The sequence below is a fragment of the Natator depressus genome, chromosome 1 (genome assembly GCF_965152275.1).
Source record: "Natator depressus isolate rNatDep1 chromosome 1, rNatDep2.hap1, whole genome shotgun sequence".
Classification (NCBI taxonomy): Eukaryota; Metazoa; Chordata; order Testudines; family Cheloniidae; genus Natator; species Natator depressus.
Window position 1 is genome coordinate 109,753,402 of NC_134234.1, and position 19,127 is coordinate 109,772,528.

The window sequence follows — 19,127 nt, forward strand, 5'->3', positions numbered from 1 at the left end:
ACTCAACACAGCAGTTCTCAACTGACTGACATTGTTCCAGTTTGTAATGTGGACTGGATCTTAAGTATATTTCATAGCCAGGCTAAACCTAAGGATTTTTACGTTCTAGACTCCTCATGTCCACAGAAAACTTGGGTTTTAGACATAAGAACGTCCATCTGGGTCAGAACAATGGTCCATCTAGCCCAGTATCCTTTCTTCCGACAGTGGCCAATGCCAGGAGCCTCAAAGGGAATGAACAGAACGGGTAATCATCAAGTGATCCATCCCATCGCCCATTCCCAGATTCTGGGAAACAGAGGCTGGGGATACTTCAGAGCACAGTTTTGCATCCCCCTGCCCATCCTGGCTAATAGCCATTGAGGGACCTCTACCCTCCATAAACTTATCTAGTTCTTTTTTTAACTCTGTTATAGTCTTGGCCTTCACAACATCCCCTGGCAAAAAGTTCCACAAGTTGACTATGCGTTGTGTGAGGAAATAATTCCTTTTGTTTTAAGCCTGCTGCCTATTAATTTCATTTGCTGACCCCTAGTTCTTGAGTTATGAGAAGCAGTAAACAACACTTCCTTATTTACTTTCTCCACACCAATCATGATTTTATAGACCTCTATCATGTCTCCTCTTAATAGTCTCTTTTCCAATTTGAAAAGTCCCAGTCTTATTAATCTCTCCTCATATGGAAGCTATTCTATACCCCTAATCATTTTTGTTGACCTTTTCTGTACCTTTTCCAATTCCAATACATCTTTTTTGAGATGGGGCGACCAGATCTGCATGCAATATTCAAGATGTGGACGTACCATGAATTTATACAGAGGCAATAGGATACGTCCTGTCTTATTATCTATTCCTTTCTTAATGATTCCTAACAAAAGTGAGGCACTCTCTAACACCCTGTCCAAAACAGACTAACCAAATATCCAACATATTCTCTTACTATTGAGGCACTGTATGATTTTTCACAGAGTTATGCACAGTAAACAAAATTAGCCCAAGAATTAAAAAAAACGAAGGAGTCACATTAAAGCAGAGAATGTAAGTCAATAATCTCCCACTGTCCAAATCTTCTGAATTTTCTAACAGTTCAAATTTAGAAGTAAGTAATATTTCAGGTTCATCAGGGTTTCTAAATATATACATTAGACCCCCTACATGCCACCTTCAGCTTAACAGGACAACATATTTAACTCCTAGATAATACAACTGTCCTGTAATGTTCAAAGAAGCTTGCTTTCATTTTAGTTCCTAAAGGCTAGTAGTCAAATATGTATGCTTCCTTGCACCTGGTTTATAGACCATAATCTGGTCTATAAACCGTGTATGCCTGTCTCCTTTTGATGGGCCTTATATTATGTTTCAGAGACAACTATGCATGGTTAGTGTCTGTCTCCTGATTAAACAGCAGCTCTCAAAAGAAGAGAGTGAGGCAACGTTGCCAGCAGGCAATCTTGTAGCTCAAGGCAGCTGACGCAGCGGGTTCAACCAGCAGCACAGAAAAATTCAAGATGTGCAGATTCTCTGTTTTTGTGGGGATATATCCACAAAGTAAAAGCTTTCAACTTTTGCCTTCTTTTCCAGGCCATTTTACCAGTGGTGGAAAGCCTGCTTGTCATTAGTGACTTTTGTAAACATAGCATCAAACCCTCACAAGGACCTTCCTACACCACCGACATCCATCTCTGGTTCTCAAACCTTGTCTCAGAAGGACCACATTCCTTCAACACATTATACTCTCCTACATGCCACCAAGCTGCTTGTGAATTCAGTCTAGAACTTTTGCTATTCACGTCTAGCAAGTATTTTTCCTACCCAGCTGAATGAAATGTTCCATGAAGATTCCACTTCCCTTTTGAGGAAGATATTTTAAACATACAACTACTTACTCACCTAGCTCTATGCTTAGGGATTTCACAGTGTTCTGTCCAAGTATTAAAACAAATTTGCTAAAAGGAGGAAATAAATGTATGACTAATTTTAGTTCAATAAGGTGTTGAATAAACATTAGGATTATTTTACAACACCTACAAGAATGCTAAATGCTTCAGAAGTGACAGGTCCCTGCTCTGAAGTGTTTATAACCTTGATGATGGACTTGAGAAGTGAAGATGTTATGACACCAGGAAGGCAAGAGACAAGGAAGCTGCAGATTATAGGTATGCAATTATGCAGTTACTCAGTTTAGTGTTTAATATATGCATAACTAAATTGAGTAACTGCATAACTGCATACCTATAATTTGCAACGTCCTAGCCTCTCACCTGCCTAGTGCCATAACATTGTATCCAGCACCTTTGCTGTAGATAGGCGTTCCACTCAATCTAAACTGATGTTGATTCATCCCACATTTTCTGCCGTAGCAAACACCACAGGTTAGCCTCACCTCTCTCTCTCTCGTCTTCCAATTGGCTGATCACTCCATAGTTTGAAACATATGTTCACAGGACATGGCAGATGAATCATCATTTTTCGTTGCTCATGAGGCAAACGGGCAGTAAAATTTCCCTTCTCCTGGGCCTACATATCATAAGCACCCCTACTTTCAGAAAAATGGCCATAAGAAAATCAAAACAATCACAGCCAAACTGCTGTTTTCAAGGAGTATCTGAAATCCCAGTGCAAGTTTAATGCGATCTTCAAGTTTCTCAACATATTTTTTTTTACCCAACATAACATTTATTCATAAGCACAAAAAAAGAAAACTAGCCAAATAATACATGTCACTTTGCTAACCTTAGTAGTTGATGATAAATACAAAGTTAACCACTATCTGATGCTTTCTAAAATAAAAGTATACAAAATACTAAATTTGAAATGCTCAGGTCTGAGTCAGTTTTATGCTTGTCAACCCACAGTAGTTCCTTGGAACATTTAGCCCACTCTCCGTCATCAACTGCTCTAGGCATATGCTTGCATACAATATTGCAAAATGAATTTGTAGATTAAGAACTCCCCTGACCACACAATACTTCAGTTTGCTAGAAACAATTCTGGTGTCCCTCTCACTGCTTTTAAGGAGTTTTACTCCTAACCCCTGAACTTCTAGAATTTACACAACTCTTCTACAAGACTATGGCCTTGTCTTCAGTAGAAACTTTAATAGTTTATGCTTCATTTGGTTTTTGCTTATGATTAAGGCCAAGATTTTGTCACTGTTATTTTTAGTAAAAGTCTCGGACAGGTCTCGGGCAATAAACAAAAATTCACAGGAACCTTTGACCTGTCCATGACTTTACTAAAAATAACTTGGGGGGGGGAGGAGGAGGAGGCGGCGGCAGGGCTAGGTAGGGGGGAGGAATGGAGTCCCATAGGGGAGGGGACTGACAGGCCAAGCCCCCCCCGTCATGGCAGGAGGCACAGCCCCCACTCCAGAGCTGGCCGCAGCTGCGGGGCAGGGGTGCGCAACCCCAGCTGCAGCCCCCACCAAGCCCCGGCTACAGCCAGGGCAGGGATAGGCACAGCCCTGGGAAGCCGTGAGAGGGGCACATGGCCCGGCTGCAGCCCCCGGCAGAAGCTGCAGGGCAGGGAATGCAGGGTTCTGGTTCCAGCCTCAGTTCCAGGGCAGGGGCGCACAGTTCCGCCTTCAGCCCCGGCTTCAGCCCCTGACAGCTGCAGCCGAAGAAGTCACTGAGGTCTAGTAAAGTCACGGAACCCATGACTGTCGACACCTCTGTGACTAAATCATACCTTACTTATGATCCACAGCTGACTCATTGGCTTAGGGTATCAGGAAGACACTAGAAGAGGGGAAGGCATTTCCAGGAGGACTACAGGGGATGGCATGATCTGGAAGCATTTCTGGTGTGATGCAGGGGGAACAGAGGTAGATTAGATGGAGTGGAGGTGGTACAGCAGAGGGAGGAACAAAGAGTGAATTCTCAGCTGGCAAACTAAAGGAGATGTGCCAGTTGTTAAAGCTGTCAGAATTAACAGCCCATCATCTGTGCCACAGTAAGATGCATCCATACTCCATCAGTTTGATCTGCAGTGAGTGAGACTCAGTTATTGCTTACCCCCCCTACAAAGTCCTGGAATAAATGCCATGTTTATTTGCTTACCTGACATACAGCTGAAGCACTTTTGCTTGAAATATGCCTCACGTTAACACCCAATTGAGGGGGAGCAATCACTTATCAGGGTAAATTTCTCCAGCAGATACAAGGCCTAAGACACTCATTACACTTCTGTGCAATTACTCCAATTATTTTACCTGTTATGCTATGAGCTTTATAAAGAAAACAATTCAACTTCTGGTAGTCAGAGTAAATGCCAAAAAATGGGATAACCAGCACTGATAACGTCAAATAACTATCTTGGAAATCTGCAACAAAGCTGTTCAACCACTGACAAAGTCTTAAAAGAAAGTCTTGCATTACCCAATAAAAATGATATTTTAAAAAGATAAAGTCTAGATCCCAGATAGTGTATAAATGTGTCTATATTTATTTTAAATACTCTGTTTAATGTGATCTGTCCCATTGCCCCTCACACTGTGAGTCTGTACTAATCAATGCCGCTACTAGAATAGGAAAAGGGCCATAGGAACAACAAAGAAAATGAAACAAGAGTGCCTTTTCTCATTAACATATTTGCCAAGTCTAGGAGCAAGGTGTTGAAGAGCTACAGGCTTCATGGAGTCCTATCAAAACAAATTCCATAAAAGGACTGATGAATAGAGTCCTGAATCTCAGAGACCTCTGAATCCACTCCTCTATCCCAGAGAAAAATAAAAGAAATTATAAATGATTAAAAACAAAAATCATGGAATAAGTGCTAAACTTCACTGTACAATCACGCTGCCTTTCATCAGGTGCCTGATCCAACGTCTACTGAAGTCAAAGAAAAGACTCCCACTGGATCACATCCTAGATAACTTCAGTTCTACATGTTCCAACAGCGGGCTTGCTATATGCAGTATAGGCTATACAAAATAGCAGTAGCCAATTTCCCTGTATTCTAGTGACTGTTCTATAATTACAAAAAAATTAACAAACGTAATCATAAGTTTTATAGCAGGGGTGGGCAAACTTTTTGGCCCGAGGGCCACATCTGGGTATGGAAATTGTATGGCAGGCCATGAATGCTCACAAAATTGGGGTTGGGGTGAAGGAGAGGGTGAAGGCTCTGGCTGGGGGTGCAGGCTCTGGGGTGGGGCTGGGGGGTTTGGGATGCAGGAGGGTGCTCCGGGCTGGGACTGAGGGGTTCAGAGGACAGGAGGGGGCTCAGGGCTGACGTAGGGGGTTGGGAGTGAGGGCTCCAGTTGGGGGTGCAAACTCTGGGGTGGGACTGGGGATGAGGGGTTCAGGAGCTGGGCTCGAGGTGTTTGGAGGGCGAGAAGGGGATCAGGGCTGGGGTAGGGGGTTGGGGCATGGTGGGGAGGCTCAGGGGTGCAGGTCTGGGCGGCACTTACCTCAAGCAGCTCCCGGAAGCAGCAGCATGTCCCCCCTCTGGATCCTATATGGGGGCGTGGCCAGGCGTCTCTACTTGCTGTCCTGCCCACAGATGCCGCCCCTGCAGCTCCCATTGGCTGGGAACTGCGGCCAATGGGAGCTGCGGGGGCAGCACTTGGGGCGGAGGCAGCGCACAAGACCCCGGCTGCCCCTAAACAGAGGAGCCAGAGGCGGGACATGCCACTGCTTCTAGGGCCATGCGGAGCAGCCGCCAACCCCGCTCCCCAGCTGGAGCGCAGGAGCAGGGCAAGCCCCAGACCCCACTCCCCAGGGCAAGCACAAGGGGGACGGATTAAATCGGCTGGCGGGCCGGATGTGGCCACAGGCTGTAATTTGGCCACCCGTTTTATAGTCTCAAATTTCTTACATTGATTTAGCCAGGCTTCTATATGCTTTCCACATTTGTTTCAGAAGTAGTTTCTATCCACACAGTCTTAAAATAGGCCTTTTATGAACCGAACAATTCTGATAATCTCTACATACAAGTAAAAACTGATTTAGTTTGTGACATGACTTGTGCAGCCGCAAGAATTATTTTTTGCTGTAACTCAATGCCATCAGAAACAATTATACCCGTTCTCTTTCCTTCCTCCTCAAAGTCTTTCCTTTTAGAACAAAGAAAAATGTAATTTTATTTCTTTACAACTTAAATGAGACTAGCTCTAGAAATCCAAAGCTCCGGCAAAAAGTTAAGCATAATCCTGGATGTTACCGTCATGCAATAATTTGAGATTTTAATAATATGTTCAGTCTCCAGCCCTTCAGGGTAGCAGTTCAAGAAAGCTCTTCAACAGCAAAAGTAGGCCAGATAAGGGAATGTCAAAACCTACCCTTGGTAAGCCACTGTACTAAATTTTAGGCACAATATACACCTGAATAAAAGTGTAGGACATAACTGGCGCTGTACATATGGGAATTCATGGGGCAGCCATTCCTCCTTCATAGGCTTTAGTGCTAAATCCCCGTTGAAAGGCTCATGTAATCTACTAAAAAAAAATTTGAGGAGGAAATGTCCACTTTGTCATATTTGAATAATTTAAACTCATGGTTTCTAAACATAGGGATCATGACCTCTAGGAAGGTGACAACCACCCTCCTTTTCTTTACAGCCTGATCGGAGAGGGATCCTGCAATTTTTTTGTTGTACAATGGGGTCACGGTGTGGAAAAGGCTTGAAACCACTGACTTAACAGTTCCTCTGCCCGAATACAAACTTCTTGCAATCCCTTATCAACAAGCTATAAAGAAAGGCCAAGCTGCCTCCTTGTAGTAGCATCATAAACTGCTACTTTATGTAATGGCCACCACAGATGCTCACGCTGCACTGAGACTCATACCCTTCCTTCACTTGAGACCAAGTGCTTCATCTTTCCATCATACTGTTTCCCACAGGCCAAGGAAAACTGCTAAAGTCCCAGGCATTCCCATAAGCCCTAGCCTCTTGCCTAGGATTGAACCACTGGAAATACAAACAAAGGTAGTGGTGGGCGAAAAGCAAGATATCTGTTACAAATTAAACCAATTCTACACCAGCTGATCAGATTTCAGTTTCTTACTGCTTTGCTGTCTAAAGACCAGAGTTTTAGTTTCAATTTATTTCGTCTTGCTTCCTGTATACCCACACTGAAATCAGGGCAGAATCAGACCTCTACAAACTAAGCAGACCATTGAAGTTAAACAGCAAGGCTTATTTTGCCACATAGGGCTTCTATAAATAAAAATGAATACAAAGGGAAAATAAAACCAAGCTCTAATGTACAGATAAAATAAAAGCTGCTAGCATACCAGGCAATATTCGTCCAATGAGAGCATCTAACAACCAAAAGGATTCCTCTTCATTCTTTGTAATAAGAATCAGGTATCCAGCTATGAAATTCATGCCCTGAAATAAAAAGAAAGCTTTTATAATTTCTCCACTTACCTCAAAAGTTTCTTGTTTAACTTTATAATACCCATGAACTTCAAAGTACTGATTGAGTGAAATAAAAGGAAAAGCACTGTGCCTGCAAGTTCCTTGAAAGATACCAGAGACAGAATTATTACAACTCAGAAAATGGACAGGATAGAGGAAATCTACTAAGACAGTCTACCAATTATTAACCCCGCTACACCTGGGCAATGAAAGCCCATGGAAGCCAGGGGAGGGGGAAAAAAAATTAAAGCACTAAGAAATTAAAAAGTAATGTATAGACTGCTTTGTATTTTGAAAAATCCCAAAGCCCTTTCCAAACAACAAAACCGATGATTACTTTGACCAACACTGAAATGTAACTATCTCTGGAGTGAAACTCACAAAATAGCTGCTTAATAATGTGCAGTAACACTACCTAACAGTTCTAGGTGGAGCATGGCCCATCTAGTTGAAACTACAAATGCAGTTTAGGAAAGCAAATAGTAAGTAGCAGAGTTGTAATTCCACCAGGTTTTCCAGGTGCAGTTTACGCAGCTATTTAAATTATTTTTGTCCAGAACTAACAAACAGTATTTATTGTTTCTATTTGCACCTACATTATGCTAGATGCCTTTCAAATCACCGAGGAAGCCATAGTTCCTGCCTTACAACCTACAATAGGCAGACACACAAAGTGTGGGAGATAGGGCTATATATGTAAAGCGTTAATTGGTCACATCCTGACAGTACAATGTGTTGGGCTTTTCATGGCGAGGTTTCAGTGGAGAGAAGATGTATAAAATATATAGGCACTGATTCAGGAAACCAACCCTATTCAGGAGTAGCATGTGTTTAAAATCAAGCATATGCTTAAGCAATTTCCTTAGAGACTATCTCTAAGTAATCCATAATATTAGTTTAGTCAACCAGTTAGTTTTAGCAACATTATTAGGTTGATTTATAGCATTCTATTGGCTTTTAGAGTGAGAGGTTTTTTTAAAAAGTATATTTATTGTGATTTAAATAAGATGGCATCTAAAACAGTACATAGTGCACCAGCATGAGAGTACACAATTCACAACAATTTTTTAAAAAGCCAATGTATAATTGTCTTTAAATATTTACAGGCTGTGGAGGCTCGTGTCAGTTACATTTGTTTAGTGCTAATCTTAGAAATCCTCTCTAGTTTCATCCTTTTCTTTTGTATTCTCCTTGACCTCTTTCCCCCGAGCTCTCCACTCCAGGGTCGTCTATGGGGACAGGCGGTAACATTGTCTCACTGTACCCAATAAGCAATGCCAGCTACAGCTCAAGCAAGAAGAGCACTGCCAAAACTGAAACGCTCGAAGGATTTTGGAAACCGAAAGTTCTTGTCTTGACTGAAATCCAATTTTTTGGACACAAGTGGCTTTGCTCACTTGTCTTTTGATATACAATGCCAAAACAGTCTCTGCACATTTGAATTTTAAAATATTCACTCTGTTCTAGACATTTCTTTTCAATCCTTAAACCTCTATATTAGTTGTTGAACTTTTACAAATTGCTGAAGTTGCCTGGATCTGTGTTTCATCTGGAGTGCTTGGCCTTCTGCCTGTGAAGACAGCTATTCGGTTCCCATGCTACCAGATAGTTTGATAATTGCATCCATGGTGATAAGAGAGTATTTGGCACTTAACATAGCAGGAACAAAAGCCTGCTCTTTAGAAAATATTCACAAAGCAAAGAATTTCACTAGCTGTACACACATTGGTAACAATTCTATAGGACTACAATACAGAATGGCAATTCGAAACTTAACTAATTCTTTGGTTGGGAACTTTTCACTGGTGACTCTCCAGATAAATGTTTTGATAATGCTAGTGAGGTGTGGAGGATCTATACTTAGTATATAGTGCAAGCCAGGAAGAGCTACACAAAGAATTGGGGGTGGGGGGGGGAGAGGAGAGGAGAGGAGAGGAGGAGTTCACTTTAATTGTCTACTGTTTCAGAGGAATCCTGGCCCCATTATATTGTACACATCACCATTTATCTTGATGAAGTTTGCTGCTTCACTAGGACAATAGCCAGTTTTCTAAGATATACACTGATTTATCACACATATAGGAGGAGAGGCTCCAGCCCTTGGTTTATGTAGTTACACCCTCGATATATAACCCATCTTTTGAGGGAACAAGGGGGGGGGGGGGGAGTCCCTTGGTCTCTTTTTAATGAGACTTAGATGGGTGTTTCTGTGCAGACTTAACAAGGGTTTAATGTAAAGTAATATGCATCTCTTCATAGATCTGTCTTGCTTTATTTAGAGGCCTGATTCTGCAAACACATGGATCAGAGATTGACCCTTTGCATTATTCTCAAAAATCTTAAAAGAATGTAGTTTTAAAAGTTTTGTTCTCTTTGGATGAAATGTTATATATGGAAAAAACACAAGGAATTTTTACTCCCATATTTCAAATTACCACTATTAACTTCAGTACTGCAATATGTCAGGGCCAAACAGTAAGTCAGATTTCAGCGACTTTGATAATGATTCTTAAACCTAGATCAATCTCCTTCTATACTAAATTAAATGAGCTGCAATTCAATAAATGTAATTTATATTCTTTAATAAAGGATTGTTATTTTTATTTTATTATAAATTTTTTTGACTGGTACAAGACACATGTAACTACATATAACTGCAATGCAATAGGGAAGGAGAAAGGGGAGACTTCAAAGCTGAACTGAACAGAAGAGAAGACACATTTTTTTGATTATGCCAGTTACCGTTCCTTTATGATGTGCAAAGATGGCCACAAAGTTATTTCTATTTTAAAACATTTTTCTGCTTGTTTTTTACCTTAGAAACATCATGAATCAAATATTTTCTTTTCTTGTATCTTCTACAGGAACCTGTAAAGGACTAGGGAACTGGAGCAGGAGCAGTCTCAGTCCTTTAAGAGTTATGAGGTTGAATTTTACACAAACAAATTTTCCTGCTCCATGTTTGTCAGAAGTTTGAGTTAAACAGATGTTACAACCAAATCCACTAAAACTAGATTTAGACCATTTGACTACAATGTGATATGACCACTAGTTCGCCTCTACCCAAAAAAGTTCTCCAGAAAGACAGTGGAAATCAAGACCTGCTAATTCTCTTGTAAACACAAAGGAATCATTTACAAATAAATAAAGAAGTTTTTCATGCCTTTCTAGAACACCAAGTAGCAAAATGGGACACCATTTTTTTAGTTTACTGTTCACCTTTAGTGAATGAAACCAATTCATTCACTTGAAAAGGAAGGAAATTGGGTAAGCACACATTACATTTGAAAATGACTCAAATATGAGATCAGAAAGATACTATTAGCAACTGTTTATACGACTATGTTTAGCCTTCCCCACAACCTTGACTATCACCCAAAAATGTACTTTAAAATTAGCAACAACAATCTTGCAAATGTCTTGGAATATCTTTTTAAATATCTATAATAAGTTACATACCTGGCAGTATCCCACTGTTTTATTATGGTGCCCATACGCTACTAATACATTGTAGAGTGTCTGCTGTAAACAGGGATCAGCAGTTTTGCGGAATTGTACATTATCTGGAAATGTTCTGTTCATGTCTAGAAAAAAAATGAAAGGACCAAATTTAAGCCATGTTGCCATGCTCCCTAATAAATCTTAGCCTTGTAAGATGTACAACTGAAATCTGACCATGCGCTCACAGAAAAGGAGTCTGGTAGATGAAGTTAACAAGAAACGACCTCAAAGCCCTATTTTAGTTCATTGGCCTACGTTCAAATGAGATCCATTCCTAGAAAGACTGATCTCTTTAGGCCAGGGGTGGCTTACAGTCTCAAGCAGGATTCAAGGCAGAGACTGATCCCAGGAATTTATTACATTTCGCCTAACCCTCTTCAGCAATTTAAACTAACACATCATGTACCGAATTTATCTAGTGCAGTGCTAAGTTATTAGCTGCAGTGCTGGGGAGTGATATTCTCACAACAGATAAGTTCAGCAAAGGACAACTCTGATTCACTGAAAACTAAACCTATCTACGTGGATTAGCCCTGAACAGTTCATTTTTAAAAGATTCTGTTCTCATAACTGATCATACATGTTTGACTCTAGCCTCCCCTCCCGCCCCCCACCCCCAATTGCAATTACACATTGTCACACTCTGGAAAAAAAAAAAACACTGCTTCTTTACTCATGCAAGGTCATACAGAAGGAGATATTTCAAAGAAAGCAGAGATGCCTATCCATGTACTTCAAATTTAGTCTTACATCTGATCTGTGATTAAATAATTTTAAAGCAGTAATTCCTTAAAGAGGCACTGTCAGGTCAAATTTGGTCCAAAATTTAATTCTGTGAAAATATGCTCATACTAAAGGAAATAAAAATATCTCCATGATTTTTTTAATTTTAATTCTAATGGAAAAACTTAACCTGTTTGCCGCAATGTTTGCTACACACATAAAACAATGAAAGTGTCTAGAAGTGGATTAAATACAAAAATGGTCTATAGTTTAAACAGAGAGAAAAGCAGGACATTAACAAGCAGCATGAATAGTGAAAAATAAATTTAAGCTTTTCAGGGTTATTTAAGCAAATAAGGAAGTTTATATAAATTAAATGAATATATAATTACACATGCAAACTCATGGGTGTATGTGCACATGCATCTATGTGTAACTGCACATATTTTACACACACACGTGTCATCAACTTGTTGCAGGATCTTTATTGCTCTCTGGAGCACAGTGCACATTCATCCATACAGATTTTTTTAATTGATACTGTCCTGTTAATCACCACCTACTCAGCTTTAAGGACCTATGACCTAAATTTGCAAAAAAGTCTCACACTTTCTGAAAAAATCAGGCCACTTTAAGAGGTCTCAAGTTGAACACCTAAAAATCACTACTCGCTTTTGGAAAATAAAGGCCACTACGCAAAAACAGGTCAATATACTGGTAGCTGGATTTAATTTAAAACAACAAAAGCAACGTCACTTTTATGGTGTTCAATACCCAAGGGCACACTAAATTATTTAAATATAACCAAAATGTTTGAACAAATATAAGCAATTCTAACTATAGCATCCCACACAGATATGCCTGACCTCTGTACATACTAGGAGATATTTTATCTTACTGCTTTTCCTTCTTAAAGAAAATGGTTTGTAATGACTGGCTTCCATGACAAAAGCTTAAACTGGGAGAGGCTATGAAGAAAGCCCGTAAAAATCATGGTTTGTGCCATGGAATTCAGAGCCAAGATAAATTCATTGGCCTAATCACCACTTCTTCCTTTTAAAGTCAATAAATCAGTTATGGAGTGGTGGGGGACAGGGAAATATCGTAATTCACCTCCCATGCAAATTTAAAAATCAAGGTGAACAATAACCCTAACAGGCTTGTGTAACAATCTGATAGTCATAGGCTACAGAAAACTTGTTTTGTTTCTGTTGGTAGAAATAGCAGTGTTGTATCTGCATAATCAGAATACTTTTTTAAAAAAAACAAACTCTTTATTGTAAGAAAGTTACAATAAAATGTTAATACACTACATTGCACGTTACTGATTACTTATTTGGGATGAGGTTAATATCCAGTGAACCAGGCTAGAGATTCTGGCTTGCTGGCTGAGGAGCTCTCTTCCTCCGAGTATGCTAAAAAGGATGACCAAATTTCTAAATACCTATCCTCTTGTTGACATCTCTTGTGAACGTACTTTGTGTGAAAGCTTTTCCACCACAAAGACAATCCATATTTTACTACACCTGTCAAGATTCCTCCCCCACTCTGAACTCTAGGGTACAGATGTGGGGACCTGCATGAAAACCTCCTAAGCTTACTTTTACCAGCTTAGGTTAAAACTTCCCCAAGGTACAAATTAATTTTATCCTTTGTCCTTGGAATAACCACTGCCACCACCAAACTAACTGGGTTTTCTGGGAAACGTAGTTTGGACACGTCTTTCCCCCCAAAATCCTCCCAACCCTTGCACCCCACTTCCTGGGAAAGGTTTGGTAAAAATCCTCACCAATTTGCATAGGCGACCACAGACCCAAACCCTTGGATCTGAGAACAATGAAAAAGCATTCAGTTTTCTTACAAGAAGACTTTTAATAGAAATAGAAGTAAATAGGAGTAAAGGAATCACCACTGTAAAATCAGGATGGTAGATACCTTACAGGGTAATTAGATTCAAAACACAGAGAACCCCTCTAGGCAAAACCTTAAGTTACAAAAAAGACACACAGACAGAAATAGTCATTCTATTCAGCACAATTCTTTTCTCAGCCATTTAAAGAAATCATAATCTAACACATACCTAGCTAGATTACTTACTAAAAGTTCTAAGACTCCATTCCTGGTCTATCCCCAGCAAAAGCAGCATATAGACAGACCCAGACTCTTTGTTTCTCTCCCTCCTCCCAGCTTTTGAAAGTATCTTGTCTCCTCATTGGTCATTTTGGTCAGGTGCCAGCGAAGTTACCTTTAGCTTCTTAACCCTTTACAGGTGAGAGGATTTTTCCTCTGGCCAGGAGGGATTTTAAAGGGGTTTACCCTTCCCTTTATATTTATGACAACACCACACACATTTTTCCAATAAAATGCAATATAAAATCGTATTGCTAACAATACAAAAAATGAATTTGTTGTTCTGTTTAAAATGTTCATCCTTTACTGGAGCATTAAAGTAAGCACGTCAGGGGATCTCTGGGATGCTGGCTTTTTGTCACATAATCAGAATAGGTTTATTAATGTACAATTTGGAAGTTGCTGGAGAGATTAGAGCTGACATTTCAGATATGGTGTTTCCCCTTCAGTTATGTAGATTAAAAAACTATATTATATATACACATATATAACAGAAGCTGATCCAAACAAATTTATTAATTGTACAACCTGAGAAAGGCTCCATGGTAAAAGTGTCAACTCTAAGTTTTATTTTCCATTGCCACAGCACATTTTACAACAGAGGTGGGGAAAATTTGCCTGATTTTATGTAGGATTTTAACACATCACATCACACATCCGATGAAGTGAGCTGTAGCTCACGAAAGCTTATGCTCAAATAAATTGGTTAGTCTCTGAGGTGCCACAAGTACTCCTTTTCTTTTTGCGAATACAGACTAACACAGCTGCTACTCTGAAACCTGACATTACACTTAGTAACAACTACATCATCCTGAGGGCTAAGGCCTTTAGAGTATTATACAGTGGTTTAAAAAGGAACCAGGGTACAATAGCTAAAGTGTCAGTAAGAGTGCAGAATTTACCCACCTTTTCTAGAAAGGCTAAAACCAATAATCAAGAAAGACTGCAAGTTTTCTAGAAGGATGTAGAAAAACTTCATATCCAAGACAGAATTTAAAAAAAAAAAGTTTTTGATTAATCTTAATTTGGTTTTTGACATACAGATGGGAAGGCAACTTTTAACTTTAAAAAAAACCCTACAGTTTGAAATAAATTTGACCAGGCAGTGAAGACAAAGAACCCAGTATGATAGTTTTTACTGACAGTTAAGCCCTGATCCTGCAATGAGCTCTGCAGAGTCAGACCCTGGGGCCATGTGTAGCCCCAGTGACCTTAACAGAGCTGGACAAAGGATTGAGGGTCAAGAGGGCGAGAGCAGGAGGGGCATGTTGGCAATCCATTCCTAGTAAATGTTCTAAGTCCTATATTGAAAAAATTAAAATAATGGTGCGTTAGTAATACAAGCTGGCAAAACAATGCCTCTATCAAATGCAGGAAGCAAATCAGCTAAGTAATTACTTTCTCAATTTATTTCTTTGCTGTAATCCTGATGAGGAAAACCCTTTGCATGTTTCTCTCTCCTTTGTCATCATTACAGCATTTTTGACACCTCATTCAGAAACAAATATTCAGGCCCAGGACCATGCAGCATGAGATGACGAAATGTTTTTAAAAACCTGGAATTAGAACTGTAGAAGCAATTTTTGCAGCAATTAGATAAAAATATTCAGACCTAAAGCTGAATGCCTTTCTTCAGAATTCTGAGACATTTAGGGGATTTTGACAACCAGACATGCATTCTCTCTTCATCTCAGTGTTCTACACTTTTCCAGCTCATTGTAATACATGGATCCTTCCCACTCCACACACAATGCCCATCATCATACTGGACCATCTGTTTAGTTTAATGACAAAAGTTACAGGATTAATGTGATGGATGCTACATTGTTCTGTTCATTCATGCTGCTTTTGGTTGCTCTTCCTCCCCATCCTTGCATTTGTAGATAGAGGTGCCAGCTTTGTAATTGCACAAAAGCTAGCACCTTGCCCCACCCCTGCCCTGCCCCAAGGCCCCAGCCCTGCCCTGCCCCATCTCTGAGACTCCACCCCCCACTCACTCCAGTCCCCCTCCCTCCATCACTTGCTCTCCCCCACCCTCACTCACTTTCACTGGGCTGGGGCAGAGGGGTTGTGATGTGGGAGGGGGTGAGGGCTCCAGCTGGGAGTGCAGGCTCTGGGGTGGGGTCAGAAATGATGAGTTCAGGGTGTGGGACAGGGCTCCGGGCCGGGGCAGGGGATTGGGGTCCAAGAGGGAGTGCGGGCTCTGGGAGGGGGCTCAGGATCTGGGAAGGAGTTTGGGGCTCAGGGCTGGGACGGGGGTTGGGGTGGAGGTGCGGGGTCTGGAAGGGAGTTAGGGTGTGGGAGGGGGTTCCGACCTGGGGCAGGGGGTTCACGGCGTGGGCTCTGGTCATGTGGCGCTTACCTCAGGCAGCTCCTGGTCAGCGGCACAGCAGGGCTAAGGCTGGCTCCCTGCCTGACCTGGCTCCGCACTGCTCCTGGAAGCAGCCGCCATGTCCGGCCCCTAGGTGGAGGCGCAGTCAGGTGGCTCTGTGCAGTGCGCGCTGCCCATGTCCACAGGCGCCACTCTCGCAGCTCCCATTGGCCACGGTTCCTAGCCAATGGGAGCTGCGGAGGCGGAGCTCAGGGCAGGGGCAGTGCGAGGAGCTTCCCTAATTGCACCTGTGCCTAGGGCCCAGAGGGACATGCTAGTTGCTTCCGGGAGCTGCGCAGAGCCAGGGCAGGCAGGCAGGGAGCCTGCCTTAGCTCTGCTGTGCCGCCAACCAGACTTTTAACAGCCCCGTCAGAGGTGCTGACCAGGGCCACCGGGGTCCCTTTTCGACTGGGTGTTCAGCTTGAAAACCAGATGCCTGGCAACTTTACCTACCTACAGAACTGTAGGCTCTTCATGAGCAGAAAGTGTCTTTTAACATGTCTACAATATTTAGTACACTGCATGTGCATTATTTCTGCATTTACAGAAATAATAAAATATATTGTTTTATTTCTTCCTCCACTGCAGTACTGCCAACCACAAGCATTCAAAAATCATGCCTCAGGCCCTCAAAATCATGAGTTTTTAAACATAAGTAGTTTGGGGTTCTTTCTTCTTGTCTTTGAACCTTTAGGTCCTAAGTTTTGTTGCCGTTGTCAAGTTGTGGTAATGATTAAAAGTGAGATTCTCAGATTAATCTTCCTTCATTTGATGATGCTAATAGTAGTATCTTAGGTAAAACTATTATCTTAGTGCTAAAACTACAGCACTTTATGGAGCATGACTGCCAGAAGATTTTGAGAGAATCGTGGGAATTACAGACTTGTGAAGCGAATATTAACAAGATTACATATTTTTCTTTACTTTTTAAATTTAATATAAAGCAGGAACGCACTGAATGGCTGAATATTAAAATTAAACAGACAAGTTACACTGAAATGGCATTCAGCTGATGCCAAATATCTGAACAGTAGACAACACAAGGTTTCATGAAATTTAAAAATGGCGTATATCTTAATTTTTTTCTATTTTCTCCTACCCTCTCACAGATGCTCATGTTATTCTTTCACCTCTAACAATTTTTTCCTATGGCCTCCCAGCTATTGTCTTCTATTCCTTATACATCTACACAGAGATAAAAGACCATGGCACGGCTGTCACAGGCCTGGGTCAATTGACTTGGGTGCCAAATATTGTTGTACAGACGGTCAGCCTCAGGCTGGAGCCCAAGCTCTGGGACACTCCACCCTCACCATCTCTCTTCCTCTTTTCACAGCTCAATCCTGTTTTTTCAGTTGCTCATTCTCTTATTCACTTATTCATTTTAATTCCCATGGTCTCCAATTCTCCCTGTCTGTCTTTTCCTCCTTCCAGTGCGTCCCCCAAGTCCTTGTGTTCCCTTTCCCCCTCATCCCAACACAGTGCTTTGTTTCACAGACTGACTTAGCCAAACAGTCACCTGCTGTCCTGGTAAGATCCCTGGTTTTACTGCCTAACATTGCAGAGGGATTGCTCTCATTGCCTTTGCTCTCTAGAGGCCACTGGTGAGGCTGACCTTGGATAATCATCTTAGTTGCTCCCTCTACACACCCCTAAACTGCAGCTCATGGTTCAGCATGGGAATACGGAAGCCTGATGATTTCTGGTCTGGACATTCTTCCTGCAAGAGTCTGGATATGCATGTTCCAAAATGCCTTACTCAGGTATGTAACACCAAACTCCGACAAGCTGCTATTATTTAGTTTTAAAATTGAAAGCTGGAAGAAAAGTTATTTGGCCAAGGACAAAGTTGTTACAAAGTTAAGTCAATTATCCATTTCTAAGATAAAATTTGGTACAACCCTAACTTAAAGCACCTGATACTTTCAATAGTCACGAAAAAGAAGAAGAAATTCCTGCTGGATCTGTCATCCTAAAGAAACAACTTTAGAGCTTTGCGGACATTGGGGACGGCAGTGCACAATGAAACAATCACAGAACTGTGCCAATTTTTGTGTCAGCTTCTTTAGAAAAGTGTCATTATTACAGTTGGATCAGTTTGAATATCAAGTAACTGCAATCTACTTACCACCACCACCCGCCCATTCATTTTAAGTTTGGAAGGAGCATTGTTAAGTCTGAAGAGAGTGGTGTTATTACAGAGTTTGAGACTATTTTAGTTTTCACATTAATCATTATTAAACTACTACTAAACATTTACAGAAACACAACTTTACTGCCACACACAATTTAATCTGTCACTCTTACTTTATAATACATAGTTATTGACTATATGTATAAACATTAGGACATAACCTGTCTTGATTGCTTCCACCAGCGTGTCACTTTTCTCTCCCTCAAGTAGTTTATTATAGTATCCAGGGTTTTGTTCCATCTTGGCCTGGGCTCCACTTACAATCATCCATATCAGTGCACGATGCTCATTGGGAATGCCTTTCCTGATATATCTCTTCACTGCAATGCAACAAACAAAACCTTATTTTTCTTCTGGAAACAAAACAGGAAGTTGAGAGGTTCTAGCAGAACTCTTGACAAGCATTCATTGATTACAATGCTTCCTCCGTCCTCCACGTAAGAGGCCAAAAGTGAAGACAAACATTTAGATTTACTTATTTAGTATGCAGCAGATTTAAGTGGCCAGAATATACTGTACTATGCTCAGTGTCAAAATACAGCCACAAACACACAGAAAACCCCAATCTCCCCTCCCACAAAACACACAATTAAGCAGGTGGTTTCCAGTAACTCCACAGATTCATCAGAAAGCAGTCCTTTTCCACAGGTTTAATGTATACGTACTACAGGGAGAGTGAATTACTATCAGCTGAACACTATCCCATACATTAGAGTTTTAATTTTTCCCCCTCCCTTTTCATTGTGATGTCTTCTTGAATGGAGATCTGAAAATAAAGTGGTTTTCCCATTGATTTTTTTTTCTTTTTTCATTTGGAAAATATTGATTTTTCTTCTTTCCTTGTAC

General features: G+C 40.9%; 1 protein-coding gene across 2 annotated transcripts in view; it reads right to left on the minus strand.

The window, feature by feature from the left end:
- Positions 1-19,127, minus strand: part of GRTP1 (growth hormone regulated TBC protein 1) — a 49,819-nt gene that overhangs the window by 21,328 nt on the left and 9,364 nt on the right. For both annotated transcript variants that reach the window (XM_074944823.1, XM_074944812.1), the window contains exons 3-5: positions 18,443-18,601; positions 10,822-10,946; positions 7,236-7,332 (exon numbers count right to left, since the gene is read on the minus strand). In XM_074944823.1, coding sequence (XP_074800924.1) covers positions 7,236-7,332; positions 10,822-10,946; positions 18,443-18,548 — 328 coding nt within the window. In that variant the 5' untranslated portion in view covers positions 18,549-18,601. The remainder of the gene's footprint in view (positions 1-7,235; positions 7,333-10,821; positions 10,947-18,442; positions 18,602-19,127) is intronic.